Genomic DNA, 22,219 nt, shown 5'->3' with positions numbered 1-22,219 from the left:
GAAAGTGATTTCCTGATAGGAGGATAGTAGGAAAAACATGAGAGCGTGAGAGTAGGACAAAACTTATGGAAGAAGTTATGCAAGCAGGACAGTAGGACCAAATATTATGAAAGAAGTGGAAAAAGACAAGGATTTTTGAATTGTGAGGGAAAAATTAGATTTTGTTTGGCCATTCTGAGAACAAAGAATCCAAATCCCCGACACAGAAGTACAGCTGCCCTGAGGTGGGGCAAAGTCATCAGGATTAAGCAAAAAGGCTTAAATTATGGGAAAGGACAAGGCATGAAGGGAAGAAGAGCAGAAATAAGACAGACTGTTCAGAGACAGATGCTAAAAATTAATGAATTTATTTAAGAACCTGTACAGAAAAAACATATGATGATGAAAAGTGGTGTGTGGAAGCATGTCACATGGATGGATAACACTTAGGAGACTGGCTTAAGCCCTGACATTGTGGCAGGCAACAAAGAAATACAAGAGGGGTTCGTAATTTGACAGTCACTAAAATGTAAGTACTTCAAATTTCATATATTAAGTATTATGTAAACCCTAGGTTTATGTGCCATAGGAGGAGAAAGAAACTGGGAATCAAAATCTGTTTACTCATAAACATCCATTTATGGATATAGGAAATACCTATTCCATGCCTCATTATATTTGAAGCACTAAAGATAATAACTTTTAAACAGGCCAGCAAATGTGAATAAGCTCTTAGAGAAGCACAGACAAAAGTGGGATTAAAACCAAAGAGGAATGATTTCAGGAATCATGATTACTACCATCACAGAAAGCAGAAAATGTATGGGAAAAAGAAGCAACCCTTATGACAATGTCAAATAGTACAGGTAAGTGGAGATTTTCAGATATGATTTCAGAAATAGGAAGAGTTGATAAGTGCATAGAAGAAAAATAAAACAAGGAGAGGTATGAAGTGCTTGAGATGAAGAATGCCATTATAAACAGGGTCATGAAGGTTCATACTAAGAAAGCAAATGACCAGATCTGAACTTTTATAGAAACAAACGAATCTGTGAGGAATATATATAGCAAGTATCCCCCACACATTACTTTGTCTCTTTCTAACCTTCAAAAAATGAAAACTAAAACAAATACACATAAATCTCTTCAGTATAAGTTAACTGATGACATACATGAATTCCTATACAACCACTCTCTAGTGCATGGTATATAAGCTGCCTGGCTCCCAGAGACCTCACATATTCTTTCCTGGGCACAACTTCCTTCACATTTCGAGACAACTCATTTCCCTCAAATATTCAACAAAAATCATTTCCTCACATTTCTGTATACACTTACATGTATGTGCAACTCTAAAAAAAATTAACTTTACATAAATGGAATCATTAATTCTTTTGTTCAAAACTGTGAGATTCATTCATGTACTTGCTTGGAGCTATAACTTGGAAAATTCCCTATTTATGTAATTTATTTACAACTTACTTCTTCAGTCATCTGTTCCTGGGTATTTGCTTTTCATTACAGGGGGAAAAAATCCTCACATTCTTCCTAGAGCACAGAAACACACTTTCTCAAGAGAATATAGCTAGGAACAAAGGTCCATCCATTACAGAAGTGATTGTACCTGGAAACTAATTTAATATTATATGTCAACTATACCCCAATGAAATATGTTTTAAAAAGTGGTTACACTTATGTGGGGGCAGGAGGCATATGAGAAATATCTGTACCTTCTTTTTCAATTTTGCTGTGAACCTAAAATTGTTAAAACCTTAAAAAAAAAAAAAAGTGATTGCACCAATTTCAAGTGCACAGCAGTAGAGAAGGTACTTTGATATTTCACCTTCTCACTGACTCCCAATACTCCCAAACCTGGAATTTCTGCCAGTCTTATAAATAAACGCATAGCTGTAGCACACTGCATTTCATTTGCGTTTCTTTCACAATTGACGAGGTGTAGGTAAAATAGTTTCCCCATTACTTAACATTTGGATTTCTACCTGGGAAGTTCCTTATTAAGTCTTATACCCATTTTTCTGTTGGGTTGCCTGCCTTTTTCCTCAAAGGTTTGCAGAATATCTTCTTATCTGAATATTAGCCCTGCCTTGGTTCCACGTACAGATTCTGCTACAGTGTGGTTTCTCTTTTAATGCTTTTTATGATGTCAAGAAATTCTGAATTTTAATACAGTTTATGTCTTTTCCCATATATTCAATGTTTTTTTGGTTTTAAATTTTCCCTACACAGAATAATAAAAATTTTCTCCTGTATTTCTAAATTATTTAGTTTTGCCTCATACAATTCAGATTCAGTCCACTCAAAAGTGACTTTTGTGGAAGGATATAAAGCTGGGACAAAATGCCACTGTCACACTTTTCATAAATAGTTGTCCTTAAAATATGCAATTGCTTCTGTGTTGTCTATTCTCTTTCAAAGGTCCATAATTATCTACACACCAGTGCCACTCTATACCAGTTACAACAGATTTACAACTCTTTAATACCTATTAGAAAAGATCTTACACCATCCTGTGTTTAAACAAATTGGTTAGAATAAAACAGTTTAAAGGTCTTCCAATGTATGAACATGATATACCTATTTTATCTGTTTTATTTCATGTTGCTCTAAGTTTTAAAAATTTCAATATTTGCACAGCCTAATTTCTAAATATGTTTGCACTGCAACTTGCCAAATAATGCTTTCTCTCCTTTTCCCAGCATAAGCTAACTACTGCTCGGATTTTATTTAATTCTTTTTATACTAAGAATCATGTTTTAGCCTATTTCATTTATGCCATTATACTTTTCCAATTGTTATTTTTAAATACATTACTTCTGCTTTGCTTAGTCTTCTCAAAATTCTTATTCTTTGAATTTTCTATTAAGCAATGCTATACCCATAGCCTAAAAGTTCTGTGCAATAAAGGGTTAACTCAGCAGGCTTGGGGTGTTCAAACCCTGCACATTTCAAAGAAATGACTGGCCTTTGACCAACTCCTGGAAAATAACCTACAAGCCCTGCATGATAAGAGTATCTTTATATACTTTGGGGGCTTGGACCACATCAAAAAGTTCAGACTCACAATATGATTTATAGTTGGGACCTAAGGCTAGCCGTATCAGTATACCTCTGGAAGGGCTGGAGCCTAAGTAACCAAGGTCACTCCAAGCCTACATGCCTGACCCCCAATAAAACCCTTGGATACTAAAGGTTGGGTAAACTTCCCTGGTTAACAATACCTCAGTATGCTGTCACATGTCACTGTTGGCAGAATTAACTACTGTTCACACAACTTCACAGGGAGAAGAAAATGAGGTTTGCATCTATTCCCTCTCTGATTCTGCCCTATGTGCCTTTCACCTTTGCTGATTTTATCTGTAACTTTTTGCTGTAGTATTGTTCTGTATATAAATTGTTTGTGGGACTTGTCATGCATTTGTGCCCAGAGCCACACACACACACAATCATGGGAGGCTTAGTTGGCTTGTTCTCTGTATCTGCCCTCAGGATCAGAACTGGCCCTTCTGTTCCTGATGCCAAGAGGGATTAACTTGCTTCACCTCCCTGAGCCAGACCAGGCTGACCCCCTAGAATGGATCAGGGAGGGAAGAGAAATATGCTGCCACCAGGCTCCTAAGATTGTGAGAAAAGATAAGAGAAACAAAGTAACAGCCTACTCAGGTGTGCACTTAGGCAAACTTAATGACTAACTATAAATCACAGATAGTATATATACTGCCCTGGGGGGAATAGTGAGGTGAAGTCTCATCTGAGGTGGAGGATGCTCCTCCAGGACCCTCATCCAGCATTGAGGATGCTCCACCCAGGACCCTCAATCCGGACTCCAACCGGGCTGTCCACCACAGGGCTTCCCCAGCCAGAAGGTTGGATGTTGTGAGTACCTGATTTCATGTAGCAGCCCTTTGTTCTCTATACTTCTCTCCCTCTTTATGTTTACTATAATTGTTTAATTATTTATATTCGCCTTCCCTTATAATTAATAAAGTTTTCCTCCACGAAATCGAAAGTGCAGCTATCATGAATTACTATTATTCAGAACAAGTATAAACTATAAGCTTGAATATAGCAACTTTTCTGAGTTCTTGGAGACCTGTGGACATTGGTTCACAAATACACTGAATTTTATACCTTTATAATTTTGATTTTAAAAATCACTTGATCAAATAGATTTTTTTAAAACTATATATGTATTTTTTTGTTGTTGTTTTCAAATGGATTTTAATTTGTCTTATATTGTCTACAATTTCTAGTGCAGTTAAACTGTTACTTTGTGGTGCCAAGGTGGCTCAGTCAGTTGAGTGTCCAACTCTTGATTTTGGCTCAGGTCACGATCCCAGTGTCATGGGATCGAGCCTCGTGTCAGGCTCCATGCTGAGTGTGCAGCCTGCTTAAGATTCTCTCTCTCTCTTCCTCTGCCCCTCTCCCCTACTCAGTCTCTAAAATTTAAAAAAAAAATTTAAATAAACTGCTACTTTCACTTTGCAGAATTTACTGTTTCCTTTTGACACAAAATGTTTAGTTATTCCACTGACACTTCAAAGAAGGTCTATGATTTCAGAGTACAGAGTTTGAAAGATATATATAAATATGTATTAGACTCATGTCATAAAACATGCTATTTATATCTTCTGGAGTAGGGTCAACAAACTTTCTCTATAAAGGGTTGGACGGTAAATATATTAGTCATTGTGGGCCACATGATCTCAGTCACAACTTCTCAGTCATTTTGTTGTACCACAACAGCAGACAAAACAATACACAACAAATAGCTTATTTGCAAAAATTGCAGGCAAATAGGTGGATTTAGCATAAGGAACATGATTTACTAACTCATGTTCTAGAATCTCAGTTGCTGTCAATTTTATGTTATGAAATCAGAACAGTACATATAGGCCTATTACATTTAATGTGTTCCTATTTCTCCTCATATCTCTTTCAGTTTTGTTTTATGAATCTTTATAATTTAATTGGCACACAGGTATTTGCAGCCTTGGCATCTCCTCTCTACATTAACTTACTTAGCTTTATTAAAGTGTTTCTTTTATTACTGTATGAAATTTTAAGTGAATCAAAACCTTTCCAGTAGTCCTATAACTTAAGCCTGTATTATATTTTATGTATATTGCCTTGATATTGTTTCATGTTATAAACATTCTAAATTCTTTTTAGGTATTTCTCTTTGATACTATCTCATACCATTTTTTCTTTTTGTTTTTAACGTTTATTTATTTGAGAGAGAGGGCGCACATGCATGCATGCGCATGGGGAGGGGCAGAAAGGGAAAGAGAGAATCCCAAGCAGGCTCCACACCTTCAACACAGAGCCCAACGTGGGCTTGATCCCACGAACCAGGAGATCATGACCTGAGCCAAAATCAAGAGTTGGACCCTTAACCGACTGAACCACTCAGGCATCCCATACCATTTTTTCCTAACAGATTAACCTTAGCCTATGTACAGTGATATGACAGACACATTCATCTAACTTTATATTATGCTGTTTACATGTTAATGTATACATATTTATTTTATAAAAAATATTTTCAGTGATAAGTCTCTTCTGTGTACAATTAACTGTTTTCCATCTAATAAGAAAGGTCATATTTTTGCATTTACAGTTCATTTATAGAACTTAAATTATAATTATAAATCTCATGCAATTCTTATTTATTAATTAGGCAATACCTAGTGATTTCCTACTACACAACCACTGATCAAATCAGTATATCCCCTCTCTTCCCATCCTTTAAATCTTCCACTTTAGTTACTTCTATAATCTTACTTAGTATTTAACTTTGCACTGGTTAAATATAAATCACTTGACTTGTCATGTATAAATGAATATACCCTGTTGCCTAGTATAAAATATGAACAAATGAAAATAATCACATGTATCCCTTATGTTACACCCTCTGCACCCACATTTTACTGGATCTACTCATTTCTGAAATTCCAAAGGTGCTCACTGTTAACTATTCTCATTCTGGATTTAGTTTTCCAGGAATACCTTTTGCCAGTACTCCAAAACTCACCCAGGTAACTTCTGTTTAGAAATTCATCCTCTAATAACCATGGGTCTTCTCCTTGTTCCAACCTGAAGATTACTTCTGGTTTTATAAAGCAATATCCTGTAAATGGGAAATATTTTAGGACATGGATTCACTGTAAGGGCTTTGATGATTTTGAATGTGAAGGAAGGTGCAGCTTTACAAGTGGCACAATAATGCTACCCACCTGACCCTTTCTTTAGGGAAGTAAAAAAATATTTTCAGATGCTTGAAAAAGACCTCCTTAAATTCCTAAATCACAAGCCTAAATAACATTAAATTCTAATAATAACCCACATTTATAGGCTTCAGAAAATCAAATGGAGATTTCTAATTATGGGCATGATAGAATAAAAGAAACCAACTTACCCTCCCCCACATGAAACAACTCAAAAGCAATAAAAAATATTTGAAACTTTTAGACACAGGACAATAGGCAGTACAGATCAGTAATTCATGAGAAAAGGGGAAGAATGACATGAATGCAATGACTACCACATATCACAGCCCAGTAAGTTTGAACACAGAATGAAAATCAGCCGCAATGAGAAAGAGCTATGGACATCTACAAAAGGATCCCTCCTTCCATCTTTGAATGAGTACTAATTTGAAGATGCATGTGGAAACTACCTGAGGTTGGAAAATAATTATTAGAAAGAAGTAGAATAGGACCACTTTCTTACATCATACACAAAAATAAATTCAAAATGGATGAAAGACCTAAATTTAAGAAAGGAAGCCAAAATCCTCGAGGAGAAAGCAGGCAAAAACCTCTTTGATCCTGGCTGCAGCAACTTCTTAACATGTCTCCAGAGGCAAGGGAAACAAAGGCAAAAGTGAACTATTGGGACGTCATCCAAATAAAAGGTTTCTGCACAGCGAAGGAAACAATCAGCAAAACTAAAGGCAACCAATGGAATGGGAGAAGATATTTGCAAATGACATACCAGATAAAGCGTTAGTATCCAAAATCTATAAAGAACTTAGCAAACTCAACACCCAAAAAACAAATAACCCAGTGAAGAAATGGGCAAAAGACATAAATAGACACTTCTCCAAAGAAGACATCCAGATGGCCAACCGACAAATGAAAAAAAGCTCAACATCACTCATCATCAGGGAAATACAAATCAAAACCACAATGAGATACCACTTCACACTGTCAGAATGGCTATCATCAACAATTCTGGCAACAGCAGATGTTGGCGAGGATGTGGAGAAAGAGCATCTTTTGCACTGCTGGTGGGACTGCAAACTGGTGCAGCCACTCTGGAAAACAGTATGGAGGTTCCTCAAAAAATTAAAAATAGAACTACCCTATGACCCAGCAATTGCACTCCTAGGTATTTATTCAAGGGATACAGGGATGCTGTTTCAAAGGGGCACATGCACCCCTATGTTTATAGCAGCCCCATCAACAATAGCTAAAGTATGGAAAGAGCCCAAACGTCCATCAATGGATGAATGGATATAGAAGATGTGGTAATATATATATATATATATACACACACACACACACACACACACACACACACACACACACACACACACAATGGAGTATTACTCGGCAATCAAAAAGAATGAAATCTTGCCATTTGCAACTACGTGGCTGGACCTAGAGGGTATTATGCCAAGCTAAATTAGAGAAAGACAAATATCATATGACTTCACTCATATGAGGACTTTAAGATACAAAACAGATGACCATAAGGTAAGGGAAACAAAAATAATATAAAAACAGGGAGGGGAACAAAACGTAAGAGACTCTTAAATATGGAGAACAAACAGAGGGTTACTGGAGGGGTTGTGGGAAGGGGGATGGGCTAAATGGGTAAGGGGCAGGCATTAAGGAATCTACTCTTGAAATTATTGTTGCACTATATGCTAACAAACTTGGTGGTAAATTAAAAATAAATAAAAATATACACTGTAAAAAAAAAAAAAGCAGAATGAAAAAAAAATCACCAACACACACAGAAGTGGGAAATCTGTGTTTCCAGACTGGAAAGGCAAGGGATCCTCAATAAGACTTCTCATCAGAAACTGAACAGGTCAGAAGGCAGTGAACTACTCAAAGAAAGGGTTCTCAACTAAGAATCCCATATCCAGGAAAACTCAATAAGATAAAAGCCAAATAAAAGTATTCCCAGATAAGAAAAATTGAGATTTTGTTGCCTGCAGACCCACCTTACAAGATACACTAAAGTTCTCTTCACTGATTTCAAAGATAATTGGATAAAAACAATGTCTATATATAAGTATTGTTGGGTTTCTAACATAGACAAATGTAATATGGACAATGAAACCACAAAATGGGGGAGGAATAAAGCTACATAGGAGTAACTTTTCTATATGGCACTGAATGGTAAATTCAAGTGTATTTGGTAAGCCCTAGAGCAACTACTAAGGAAGTAAATTCTAAAACATACAATGAAAAAAAATTATAAAAGGAATTAAAAATGTTACATTAAAAAATATTCACATACTGCAAAACAGTAGAAAATGGAATAGAAAATAACAAAAAAGACAGGAGACATACAGAAAAAAAAATATAAAATGGCAAACAAAAATCCAACTATATCAAATAAGAACAATTAAGTGTGAAAGAATTTAACAATCCAGACAAAAGACAGAGAATGTCAGACTACATTTAAAAAAAAAAAAAGCTATATTTAACTATATGCTAAGGAGATACATATTAAAGATACAAAGATGTTCAAAGGGAGAAGATGGAAAAGATACTTCATATTTCATTCAAGCATGAATGGTTTTAAGAAAGTGATTATATTAAAAAAAAATACATTTCTTTTAAAAGATTTTAAGTAATCTCTACACCCAATGTGGGCTCAAACTTACAACCCTGAGATCAAGAGTTACCCCTTCTACTGACTGTGCCAGCCAGATGACCTCCCAAAAAATAGACTTTAAGTTGAAAAATGTTACTAGAGATAATGAGAGACATTCTACAATGACAAAAGAATATATCCATTAGGAAGATGGTATAGGAATTATAAACATATACACACCTCACAACTGAGCCCAAAATATATGAAGCTAAAACTGACAAGTGAATGGAGAAATAAGACAATTAAAAAATAATAGTTGGAGACTTCATTATCATACTTTCAATAATATATAGCGTAACCAGATAGGAAATCAGTAAGGAAATAAATGACACTATAAACCAACTAGACCTAATGGACATACATACCACACTCACCCAACAGCAATAGAATCCAAATTCTTCTAAAATGCACATGGAACACTCCCTAAGACAGGTCATGTATTAGGCTACAAGACAAACTTTAATAAATTTAAAAATACAGAAATAACAGAGTATCTGATCCCAATGGAATGAAATTAGAAATCACCTGGGTGGCTCAGTTGGTTGAGCATCCGACTTTTGTTTGTTTGTTTTGAAAGACAGAGAGAGAGCACAAGCAGGGGAGTGGCAGCGAGAGAGAGAGAGAGAGAGAGAGAGAGAGAGAGAGAGAGAGAGAGAGAGAATCCAAAGCATTTGTCATGCTCTGAGCTGTCAGCACAGAGCCCGATGCAGGGCTCACACCCATGAGCCATGAATGAGATCATGACCTGCAGACACTTAACCAACTGAGCCACCCAGGCACCCCGAGCTTCTGACTCTTGATCTCATCTCAGGTCTTGATCTCAGGGTCATGAGTTCAAACCCTGCATTGGGCTCCACGCTGGGTATGAAGCCTACTTTTTAAAAAATTCAGTAACAGAAATTTGGGAAATTCACAAATGTGTGGAAGTTGAACAAACACTACCCACAAATTAAAGCCCATGCCCAGATGGCTTTACTACTGAATTCTACCAAACATTTAAAGAACTAATAAGAGGGGCGCCTGGGTGGCTCAGTCGGTTAAGCAGCTGACTTCGGCTCAGGTCATGATCTCGCAGTCCGTGAGCTCGAGCCCCGCATCGGGCTCTGTGCTGACAGCTCAGAGCCTGGAGCCTGTTTCGGATTCTGTGTCTCCCTCTCTCTGACCCTCCTCTGTTCATGCTCTGTCTCTCCCTGTCTCAAAAATAAATAAAACGTTAAAAAAAATTTTTAAAAACAAAGAATAACAATTCTTTATCATCTCTCCCTCACAAAAAACAGAAAAGAGGACACTTCTCTCATTCGATAAGGCCAGCATTACCCTGATACTCTCAGACATCACAAGAAAACTACAACTGTCTCTTATGAATACAGATGTATAAATTTCCATCAAAATACCAGCAAACTGATATATGGCAACATATTAAATTTATTACACACCATGACCAAGTGGAATTGGTCATGGGAATGACCAAGGAATGCAAGAATGCAGTTGCTGTGATACACAAAACTGCATCAATGTAATTCACGGTATCAACAGAATAAAACATAAAAACCATGTGATCATCTTAAAAGACACAGAAAAAAGCATTATGACACAAATCAACACTCCTTCATGCCAAAAACATTCAACCAACTAGGAGTAGAATGGAACTTCTCGGGGCGCCTGGGTGGCAGTCAGTTAAACATCCGACTTCAGCTCAGGTCAAGATCTCATGGATGAGGTGAGGCAAAGATGAAAGCTTCTGCATGTGAGAGCTGTAGTTGCAGGGCCTGAACTTCTCAATTGGTGCCAAGGGAGAATACACATGAGCTTTCTTATTAACTTGCCCCTACATGGGGCAGAAGCAGAAGAGGCGGCAGGGCTTGAGAGCTGTGAGAAATTGAACATCAAGAAGAGATTCTATTACAAAGTACCTCTGATGTTTGGTAATTGAAATGTGTCATGTTTTCCCTAATTGGATTATTCATAATAAGCTAATGCTGCACTGAGGCTAAGGCTATAAAGAATGTGAAAGTTTTTCAGGAGGCTGGCATCAAGTATTTTGAGAAGTGAATTAAGTGTTTTGGTTAACATCAATGATGTCTGAAGCTTCAAAAAAAGTGAGGAGTGTCTTGGTGATTCTGTATTAGTATTATGGTTTTAGTATGGCCACAATGACGTGTAATCTTGATTTGCATTTTTGGGTATCTTTGAGGCAAGAAACTTCCACCTTTTTTCATATATTTTTTAATGTTTCATTTATTCTTTTTTTGATATCTTAAATTTTTTAAATTTACATTTTTTTAATATGAAATTTATCATCAAATTGGTTTCCGTACAACACCCAGTGCTCATCCCAACAGGTGCCCGCCTCAATACCCATCACCCACCCTCGCCCCCCCACCCCCATCAACCCTCAGTTTGTTCTCAGTTTTTAAAAGTCTCTTATGTTTTGGCTCCCTCCCTCTCTAACCTCTTTTTTTTTTTTCTTCCCCTCCCCCATAGTCTTCTGTTAAGTTTCTCAGGATCCACATAGAGCGAAAACATATGGTACCTGTCTTTCTCTGTATGACTTATTTCACTTAGCATAATATGCTCCAGTTCTATCCACGTTGCTACAAAAGGCCATATTTCATTCTTTCTCATTGCCACAAAGTATTCCATTGTGTATATAAACCACAATTTCTTTATCCATTCATCAGTTGATGGACATTTAGGCTCTTTCCATAATTTAGCTATTGTTGAGAGTGCTGCTATAAACATTGGGGGACAAGTGCCCCTATGCATCAGCACTCCTGTATCCCTTGGGTAAATTCCTAGCAGTGCTATTGCTGGGTCATAGGGTAGATCTATTTCTAATTTTCTGAGGAAACTCCACACTGTTTTCTAGAGCGGCTACACCAGTTTGCATTCCCACCAACAGTACAAGAAGGTTCCCGTTTCTCCACATCCTCTCCAGCATCTATAGTCTCCTGATTTGTTCATTTTAGCCACTCTAACTGGCGTGAAGTGGTATCTGAGTGTGATTTTGATTTGTATTTCGCTGGTGAGGAGCGACGTTGAACATCTTTTCATGTGCCTGTTGGCCATCTGGATGTCTTCTTTAGAATAGTCATGTTTTCTGCCCATTTCTTCACCGGATTATTTGTTTTTCGGGTGTGAAGTTTGGTGAGCTCTTTATAGATTTTGGATACTAGCCCTTTGTCTGATATGTCGTTTGCAAATATCTTTTCCCATTCTGTTGGTTGCCTGTTAGTTTTGTTGATTGTTTCCTTTGCTGTGCAGAAGCTTTTTATCTTCTTGAGGTCCCAATAGTTCATTTTTGCTTTTAATTCCCTTGCCTTTGGGGATGTGTCAAGTAAGAAATTGCTGCGGCTGAGGTCAGAGAGGTTTTTCCCTGCTGTCTCCTCTAGGGTTTTGATGGTTTCCTGCCTCACATTCAGGTCCTTTATCCATTTTGAGTTTATTTTTGTGAATGGTGTAAGAAAGTGGTCTAGTTTCATCCTTCTGCATGTTGCTGTCCAGTTCTCTCAGCACCATTTGTTAAAGAGACTGTCTTTTTTCCACTGGATATTCTTTCCTGCTTTGTCAAAGATGAGTTGGCCATACTTTTGTGGGTCCAGTTCTGGGGTTTCTGTCCTATTCCATTGGTCTATGTGTCTGTTTTTGTGCCATGTTTTATTTATTCTTGAGAGAGAGGGAGAGACAGAGCATGAGCAGGGGAGGAGCAAAGCGAGAGAAGGCCACAGAATCCGAAGCAGGCTCCAAGCTGCCAGCACAGAGCCTGACGCAGGGCTTGAACTCACAAGCCGCGAGATCATGACCTGAGCCAAAGTCGAATGCTCAACCAATGAGCTACCCAGGCACCCCTAGAAATTTCCACTTTTTTACCCCAAAGGGGTTTACCCTGGACAAGGCATTGTGACTGTCATTGGTTGAACCAGACATCCAAGTTGCTAACAACTGCCAAAGTGTCTATAAAACTGCAGATGGGGACAACGGTCAGCCAGGGCATTCTCTGAGGCCAAGATGTATGCTTGGGACACCTGGGTGGCTCAGTCGGTTGAGCGTGCAACTTTGGCTCGGGTCATTATCTCACAGTTTGTGAGTTTGAGCCTCACATCGGTTGACAGCACAGAGTGTGCTTGGAATTCTCTGTCTCTCCATTCTCTATCCTTCCCCCACTCACACGCATGCTCTCTCTCTCAAATAAACATTAAAAAAAATGAATGCTTGAAGTTTAGCCACTTGTAGTGACTCTTGGGTCCCATCTTCATCATCAAATATCCCAGTTGAAGGATGAAAACTAGCAGCTGTCCAGCAAATTCCATTATGTACACAATGGCACTGCCATCTGCAGCATACGAACTCTGTTTGCTATTTACTCAGTTGATCCCAAAAGGTTCCCTAGGTAGGCAAGGACCTGAGGACACCTCCTCTTACATGTGGGATACACCAGAGCCCACGTTCATTATCTATCCTATAAATACCACATGCATTTCAACAAGATGGTCTCAGTGGCCCAACGAATCCAAAGGGATGCTGCGTCCACAATCCAAGGTATGATGAGCAGCTGGGTACAGAGTCTGTGAGAGCTTTTACTTCCAGGAGTACCAAGCATGCTGCTTAGAGTCTAGAGCTCCACAAATGCTGCTCTAATGGCATGTAACAGGGCCAAAGAGGATGGTGGTTTTTACATCAGAAGCTCATAGGCATTTTATGGTAAGCTTGATGGTCAGAAATTCCAAGAAGTACGAGAGGAGGTTGCCAAAGAGTCTCTCAAGGACACTAACAGGAGTGCCTATTATATTACAATTTAGACAAATTATAGAGCCTTTTGTTGTAGGGAACCCCATCATAATTGGGATAATTTGTGACTAATATTATAAACAAACTTCGTAAAATTGTTAAGAGGAAGATGTTGTCACCAGAAAAAAACAAACCAAAACATGTTCAGCTCTTTTTAATGTTGAGGTGTGGAGAGTGCAAAGAGCTAATAATTCCCAAGAATTTAACAGAGATGGTAGGGCTTTTAAAAAATATGGAAGAGTAGCTCATTCCTTTTTGTCAGCTCTTTTATGAGTATCTGTATGTCCTGAATAAGTGTGCAAAATAAATCTCCTCAGAGGAGATGTCACAAATGTAATATTGTATCTTCTCCATTCCCAGTCACACTCACCTCAGTGCTGGAGCTCCAGGCCCCATCCTCCAAAAGACCTGCACAGAATCTGTGCCATTTTGTGGGACCTCATTCCCAGTGGGGCAGGGACTGGTCTCATTTCACAAGCAGACCAGAGCACAGCTAGCTAAAATACACCCTTCTGCTGGGGACTAAACACTGCCTACAACAGGCAAAGAGAGCCTATACAAACAATAAACTGAAGTAAAAAGGCCAGGACTCAATAGCTGAGTACATACAACACACATAGGAGACATGCCCTGAGACACTGGGTCCTGGGGAACAGAGGGCCCTCCACTGCCAGGGAATACAAAACCTCTTCTTCGTAAGGCCATTACCCTCAAGAACAACAGACCTAGATGACTTTCCTAACACACAGAAACAGACAGAAAGAGTTAGACAAAATGAGGAGACAAAGAAACATGTCCCAAGTGAAAGAACAGGACCAAACCACAAGAGACCTAAGAAAAACACATATTAAGTAAATTGCCAGATAGAGAATTTAAAGTAATGATCAAAAAGATACTCAACGGACTTGAGAAAAGAGTGGAGGACATCAGTGAAATCCTTAACACAGAGATAAAAAAAAGAACCAGAGATAAAGAACACAATAAATGGAATTAAAAATACACTTGACAGAACAGACTACATGGTGGGGGGGGGGGGGTGGCGCCTGGATAGCTCAGTCGGTTGAGCGTCCAACTTCGGCTCAGGTCATGATCTCACAGTTTGTGAGTTCGAGCCCCGCGTCGGGCTCTGTGCTGACAGCTCAGAGCCTGAAGCCTGCTTCAGATTCTGTGTCTCCCTCTCTCTCTGCCCTTCTCCTGCTCATGCTCTCTCTCTCTCTCTGTCTCAAAAATAAATAAAAACATTTAAAAAAATTAAAAAAAAAAAAAAAGAATAGACTACATGAAGCAGAGAAATGAATTAATGACCTGGAAAACAGACTAATAGAAAGCAAAGCAAAAAAGAGTAAACAAATTTATGCAAATCGCAAACAGTCTCAGGGAACTCAGTGACTGCATCAAGAGTAATAACGTTGGGGGCGCCTGGGTGGCTCAGTCGGTTAAGCGTCTGACTTCGGCTCAGGTCATGATCTCGCGGTTCGTGAGTTCAAGCCCCGCGTCAGGCTCTGTGCTGACCGCTCAGAGCCTGGAGCCTGTTTCAGATTCTGTGTCTCTCTCTCTCTCTGACTCTACCCCGTTCATGCTCTGTCTCTCTCTGTCTCAAAAATAAATAAACATTAAAAAAAAAAATTAAAAAAAAAAAGAGTAATAACGTTCATATTATACAGATCCCAGAAGAAGAGAGAAAAGAGAGCAGAAAATTTATTTAAGAAATAATAGCTGAAAACTTCCCTAATCTGGGAAGGAAAGAGATATCCAGATCCAGAAGGCACAGAGATGACCCAACAAAATCAAAGGAGATCCACACCAAGACACATAGTAATTAAACCGGCAAAAAGCAGTGATAAAGAAAACGTTTTAAAATCAGCAAAGAAAAGGACACAGTTACATATAACGGAAACCTCATAAGGATATCAGTGGATTTTCAGAAGAAGGAAAGGGAGTAGCATGATATATTCAAAAGTGCTGAAAGAGGAAACACGTGCAGTCAAGAATACTCTATCCAGAGGTGCCTGGGTGGCTCAGTCGGTTAAGTGTCCGAGTTCAGCTCAGTCATGACCTCGTGGTTCGTGAGTTCGAGCCCTGCATCAGCTCTGTGCTGACACCTCAGAGCCTGGAGCCTGCTTTGGATTCTTTGTCTCCCTCTCTCTCTGCTGCTCTACCACTTGCACTCTGTCTCTCTCAAAACCAAACATTAAAAAAAATTTTTTTTAAATAATACTCTATCCAGCAAGCCTATCATTCAGAATAGAAGGAAAGATAAGGAGTTTCTAAGACAAACAAAAACTAAAGGAGTTCATGACCACTAAACCAGCCTTACCAAAAAATATCAAAGGGGACATTATGAGTGGAAAAGAAAGACCATAAGTGACAACATGAAAAGTAAAATATGCATAAACAGGAAAAACAATTATTTTTGTGAAAATCAGTCAAGGTATTCATTAACCAAAGGATGTAAAATATGACAACATATATCTAAAACATGGAGAGGAGAAGAGTAAAGAATGGGTTCAAACTTAAACAGTTATCAACTTAATATAAACTGGTATATGCAGAAGATGTTATATACAAACTAATGTTAACAACAAAACAAAAACCAGTAATAGGCATGCAAAGAACAAAGAGAAAGGAATCCAAGTATATCACTAAAGAAAGTCAACAATGTATGAAAGACAGCAAGAGAAGAAAAATCAGAGAAAATCTATAAAAACAACTAAAAAAGTAACAAAATGGCAATGAATATGTATTTCTCAATAATTAATCTCTGAATGTAAATGAACTAAATACTCCAATTAAAAGACAGAGTGAGTGGCACCTGGCTGGTTTAGTCATAGATCATGTGACTCTTAATTGTGGAGTCATAAGTTTGAGCCCCACATTGGGGATAGAGATTACTTAAAAAAAAAAAAGACATAGGGTGACAGAGCAGAAAAGAGACCCACCTATATGCTGCTGACAAGAGACACATTCAGACTGAAATACACCTGCAGATTGAAAGCAACGGGATGGAGAAACATTTATCATGTAAATGGATCTCAAAAGAAAGCCAGAGTTGCAATACCTGTATCAGACAAAATAGACTTTAAAACAAAGACTATAACATGAGACAAAGAAGAACACTATATAATAACAAAGGGGTCAATCCAACAAGATATAACAACTGTAAATATTGATGTACCCAACATGAGATAATCCAAATACATAAAACAGTTAATAACAAACGTAAAGGAACTCATTGATAGTAATACAATAATAACAGGGGACTTTAACACCCCACTTACATTGAGGGACAGATCATCCAAACAGAAAATCAACAAGGAAACAATGGCTTTGAATGACACACTGGACCAGATGTATTTAACAAACATATTCAGCACATTCCATCTTAAAACAGCAGAATACATTCTTTTCAAACGCACATGGAACATTCTCCAGAACAGATCACAAATTAGGCCATAAATCTGTCACATTTCCATACGCTAATAATAAAGCAGCAGAAAGAGAAATTAAGAAAACAACTCCACTTACAATTGTACCAAAACTAACAAGACACCTAGGAATAAACCTAAGCAGAGAAGTGAAACACCTGTAGTATGAAAACTATAGAATACTGATGAAAGAAATTCAAAACAACACAAAGAAATGGAAAGACATCCCATGTTCACGTTGGAAGAACAAATATTGTTAAAATGTCTATACTACTCAAAGCAATCTACACATTTAATGCAATCCCTATCAAAATACCAATAGAATTTTTCACAAAATTAGAACAAACAATCCTAAAATTTGTGTGGAACCAAACAAGATGCTGAATAGCCAAATCAATCATGAAAAAGAAAAGCAAAGAGATGGGCACCTGGGTGGCTCAGTCGGTTGAGCAACCGACTTTGGCTCAGGTCCTGATCTCACGGTTTGCGAGTTCGGGCCCCGCATCAGGCTCTGTGCTGACAGCTCAGAGCCTGGAGCCTGCTTCGGATTCTGTGTCTCCCTCTCTCTGTGCCCCTCCCCCTCTCATGCTCTGTCTCTCTTGGTCTCAGAAATAAATAAACATTTAAAACAATTTAAAAAAAAAAAGAAAGAAAAGCAAAGCTAGAGGAATCACAATTCCAGATTTCAAGTTACATTACAAAGCTGTAGTCACCAAAACAATGACACTGGCATAAAAACAGATACATAAATTAATGGAACAGAACAGAAAACCCAGAAATAAACCCACAATTACATGGCCAATTATCTTCAACAAAGCAAAAAGGAATATCCAATGGGAAAAAGACAGTCTCTTCAACAAATGGTGTTGGGAAAACTAGAGAGCAACATGCAAAGGAATGAAACTGGACCACTTTCTTATACCATACACAGAAACAAACTCAAAATGGATTAAAGACCATTAAACCATCAAAATCCTAGAATAGTGCATAGGCAGTAACGTCTCTGACATCAGCTGTAGCAACATTTTCCTAAATACATTTCCTGAGGCAAAGGAAATAAAAGCAAAAATAAATTACTAGGACTACATCAAAATAAAAAGCTTCTGCACAGCAAAGGAAACAATCAACAAAACTAAAAGGCAACCTACAGAACAGAAAATATTTGTAAATGATATATCTGAAAAAGGGTTAGCATCCAAAATATATGAAGAACTTACACGATTCAACACCCAAAAAACCAAATAATCCAATTAAAAAATGGACAAAAACATGAACTGACATTTGTCGAAAGAAGATATCCAGATGGCCAACAGACACTGAAAAGATGCTCAACATCTCTCATCATTAGGGAAATGCAAATCAAAACTACAATATGACATCACAACTGTCAGAATGGCTAAAATCAAAAACACAAGCAACAAGTGTTGGTGAACATGTGGAGAAAGGGTAACCCTCTTGCACTGCTTTCAGGAATGCAAACTGGTGTAGCCACTGAGGAAAACAGAATAGAATTTCCTCAAAAGTTAAAAATAGGACTATTTTGGGGGCGCCTGGGTGGCACCTCACTTCAGCTCAGATCATGATCTCGCAGTTCACAAGTTCGAGCCCCACATCGGGGTCTGTGCTGACAGCTCAGAGCCTTGAGACTGCTTCGGATTCTGTGTCTCCCTCTCTTTCTTCCCCTCCTCTGCTCATGCTTGCTCGCTCTCTCTCTCATTCCCTCTCTCTCTCAGAAATAAACATTAAAAATTATTTTTAAAAAATAGAACTTGGGGCGCCTGGGTGGCGCAGTCGGTTAAGCGTCCGACTTCAGCCAGGTCACGATCTCGCGGTCCGTGAGTTCGAGCCCCGCGTCAGGCTCTGGGCTGATGGCTCGGAGCCTGGAGCCTGTTTCCGATTCTGTGTCTCCCTCTCTCTCTGCCCCTCCCCCGTTCATGCTCTGTCTCTCTCTGTCCCAAAAATAAATTAAAAAAAAAAAAAAAAAAAAAATAGAACTATTTTACAATCCAGTAATCACATTACTGGTATTTACTCCAAATTATTAAAATACTGGGGCACCTGGGTGGCTCAGTCAGTTGAGCGTCAGACTCTTGATTTTGGCTCAGGTCATGATCTCTCCCTCCACTGGGTGTGGAGTCTGCTTAAGATTCTGTCCCTCTTCCTCTATCCCTCCTCCACTCACACTCTCCCTCCCTCTCTCAAAACAAAAATATTAAAACACTAATTCAGAGGAACACATGCATCCCTTTATAGCAGCATTATTTACAATAGCCAAATTATGGAAACAGCCCAAGTGTTCATTGACAGATGGACAAGATGTGGTATATATGCATGATGCAATATTAATCAGGCTTAAAAAAAAAATGAAATCTTGCCATTTACAATGACATGGATGGAGTTAGTGTATAACGTGAAGCAAAATAAGTCAAAGAAAGACAAATACCACATGATTTCACTCATATGCAGAATTTAAGAAACAAAACAAAAAAAAGAGACAAACCAAGACAAACTACCCTTAACTGTAGAGAACAAACTGATGGCTACCAGAAGGGAGGTCAGTAGGTATATGGGTGAAAAAGGTGAAGGGGATTAAGAAGTTCATCTGTAATGACAAGCAATGGATGATTCATGGAATTGCTGAATCAGTATATTGCACACTGGAAACTAACGTAACTGTAACTATATGGAACTACAATTTTTTAAAAATTTCAATATATTGGTGCAGAAAACCTATAAAAAGTTATGAACAAGTGGGATTCATCCTAGGAATTCAAGGTTGGTTGAACGTTCCAAAATTTATGTAATTCAGAATACTACCTGGATAAAAAAAGAAAACTCATGTGATTATTCTAATAGATACAGAAAGAATATTAGACAAATTCCACAATGATTAAAACAAATCTTTTAGAAAATTCCAGCAGACTACAGAACTTCCTGAAACTGATAAAGCACAGCTATAAAAAAAACAGTTAATTATGCCACAACGAAGAATGAATTCTTTACCTCTAAGATTACAAACAAGACATGAATATCTTCTCTCACCACTTGTATTTAATGGTATATTTGGTAATCCCATAGTTATTAAAGAAAAAGAAATAAAAGGCATACAGTTTCAAAATGAACTTATCCTTTTTCACAGATAACATAACTGTGTATGTAAAACATCCTTGGGAATCTCCAAAAAATCTACTGGAATAAATAAGATTAGCAAAGTTACAACACACAATGTAAATATACATAAAGCAACTGGATTTCTATTTACACCCAACAACTGGAAAACCAAATTATAAAATAAATGCCATTTATATCATCATCAAAGTCATGAAACCCATCTACCAAATATGCAGAAAACAAGTACAATGAAAGCTGTCACTCCAAAAAAAATTAAAGGCGTAAATAAAGGGAAAGATACAGGCATACCTCGTTTATTATGCTTTGCAGATACTGAAATTTTTACAAATTGAAGACCTGTGGCAACCCTGCATCAGGCAACTCTATTGACACAATTTTTTTCAATAGCATTTGCTCACTCCATGTCTCTGTGTCACACTTTGGTAATTCTCACAATATTTCAAATTTTTTCATTCATTATTATTATATCTGTAACTGCGATTGTGTGATCAATGATCTTCGATGTTACTATTCTAATTGTTTGGGAGCACCACAACCATGTAAAATGGAGAACTTATTCCATAAATGTGCATTGTGACTGCTCTACTACCTGGCCATTCCCCATCTTTCTCTCTCCTCAGGCCTCCTTATTCCCTGAGATACAACAATATTAAAATTAGGCCAATTAATAACTCTACAATGGCTTCTAAGTGCTCAAGTAAAGGGAGGAGTTGCACATCTCTCATTTTAAATCAAAAGCAAGGAAAGATTAAACTTAGTGGGGAAGGCAAATCAAAAGCTGAGATAAGCTGAAAGCTGGGCCTTTTTTTTGTTTTTTAAATTTTTTTTAACGTTTTATTTATTTTTGAGACAGGGAGAGACAGAGCATGAACAGGGGAGAGTCAGACAGAGAGAGACACAGAATCTGAAACAGGCTCCAGGCTCTGAGCTGTCAGCACAGAGCCCGACGCGGGGCTCGAACTCACGGACCGCGAGATCATGACCTGAGCCGAAGTTGGCCGCTTAACCGACTGAGCCACCCAGGCGCCCCAAAGCTTGGCCTTTTGTGCCCAACAGTCGGCCAAGTTACAAATGCAGAGGGAAAGTTTTTGAAAGAAATGAAAAGTGAGACTCCAGCAAACAAAATGAATGATAAGAAAGTGAAACCACCTTATTGCTGATATGGAAAAAGTTTGAGTGGTCTGGATAGATCATCAAATCAGGTACAACATTCCTTTAAGCCAAAGCTTAATCAAGGGCAAAGCCCTAACTCTCTTCAATTCTATGAAACCTGAAAAAGGTAAGGAAGCTGCAGAATAAAAATTTGAAGCTAGCAGAAGTGTCTGGAAGAATTTCATTCCAACTCTTATGGATGACTTTGTGGGGTTCAGGACTTCAGTGGAGGAAGTCACTGCATATGTGGTAGAAACAGCAAGAGAACTGGGATTAGAAGTGGAGCCTGAAGATGTGACTGAATTGTTTGAACAATGAGGAATTGCTTCTTATGGATTAGCAAAGACAGTGGTTTCTTGAGATGGAATCTATTCCCAGTGAAGATACTGTGAAAATTGTTAGCATGAAAAAAAGTTAGAGTATTACATAAACTTTGTTGATAAGCAGTAGCAGGGTTTGAGAGGATGGACTCTAATTTTGAAAAAAGTTCTATGATGGGTAAAAATGCTATCAGACAGCATCACATGCTACAGGGAATCATTCATGAAAGGAAGAATCAATCAATGTGGCAAACTTCATTGTTGCATTATTTTAAGAAATTGCCACAGCCACCCCCACCTTCACCACCAATCACCCTGACCAGTCAACAGCCATCGATATCAAGGCAAGACTCACCACCGGCAAAAAGCTCAGATGATGGCTAGTGATTTTTAGCAATGAAGTATTTTTTTAATAAAAGTATGTGCATTGTTTTTGGACCTAATGCTACTGCACACTTAATAAATTATAGCATAATGTGAACGTAAACTTTTATATGCACTGGGAAACCA

General features: G+C 38.0%; 1 protein-coding gene and 1 long non-coding RNA gene across 2 annotated transcripts in view; both read right to left on the bottom strand.

Annotated features, from left to right (window-relative positions):
- Positions 1-22,219, bottom strand: part of LOC109251643 (zinc finger protein 658B-like) — a 65,317-nt gene that overhangs the window by 12,447 nt on the left and 30,651 nt on the right. The window contains 1 exon segment of the mRNA XM_053907871.1: positions 6,032-6,127. Coding sequence (XP_053763846.1) covers positions 6,032-6,127 — 96 coding nt within the window.
- Positions 8,839-21,032, bottom strand: LOC109251646 (uncharacterized). The gene is made up of 2 exons (XR_002073612.2): positions 20,109-21,032; positions 8,839-10,761 (listed from the first exon to the last, which is right to left on the bottom strand). It is a non-coding gene; the product is annotated as an uncharacterized LOC109251646 (long non-coding RNA).

This window comes from Panthera pardus, unplaced genomic scaffold, assembly GCF_024362965.1.
Source record: "Panthera pardus isolate Hobbes unplaced genomic scaffold, ASM2436296v1 HiC_scaffold_20, whole genome shotgun sequence".
In the NCBI taxonomy this organism is placed as follows: Eukaryota; Metazoa; Chordata; class Mammalia; order Carnivora; family Felidae; genus Panthera; species Panthera pardus.
This window is presented reverse-complemented; position numbering and strand designations above follow the sequence as displayed.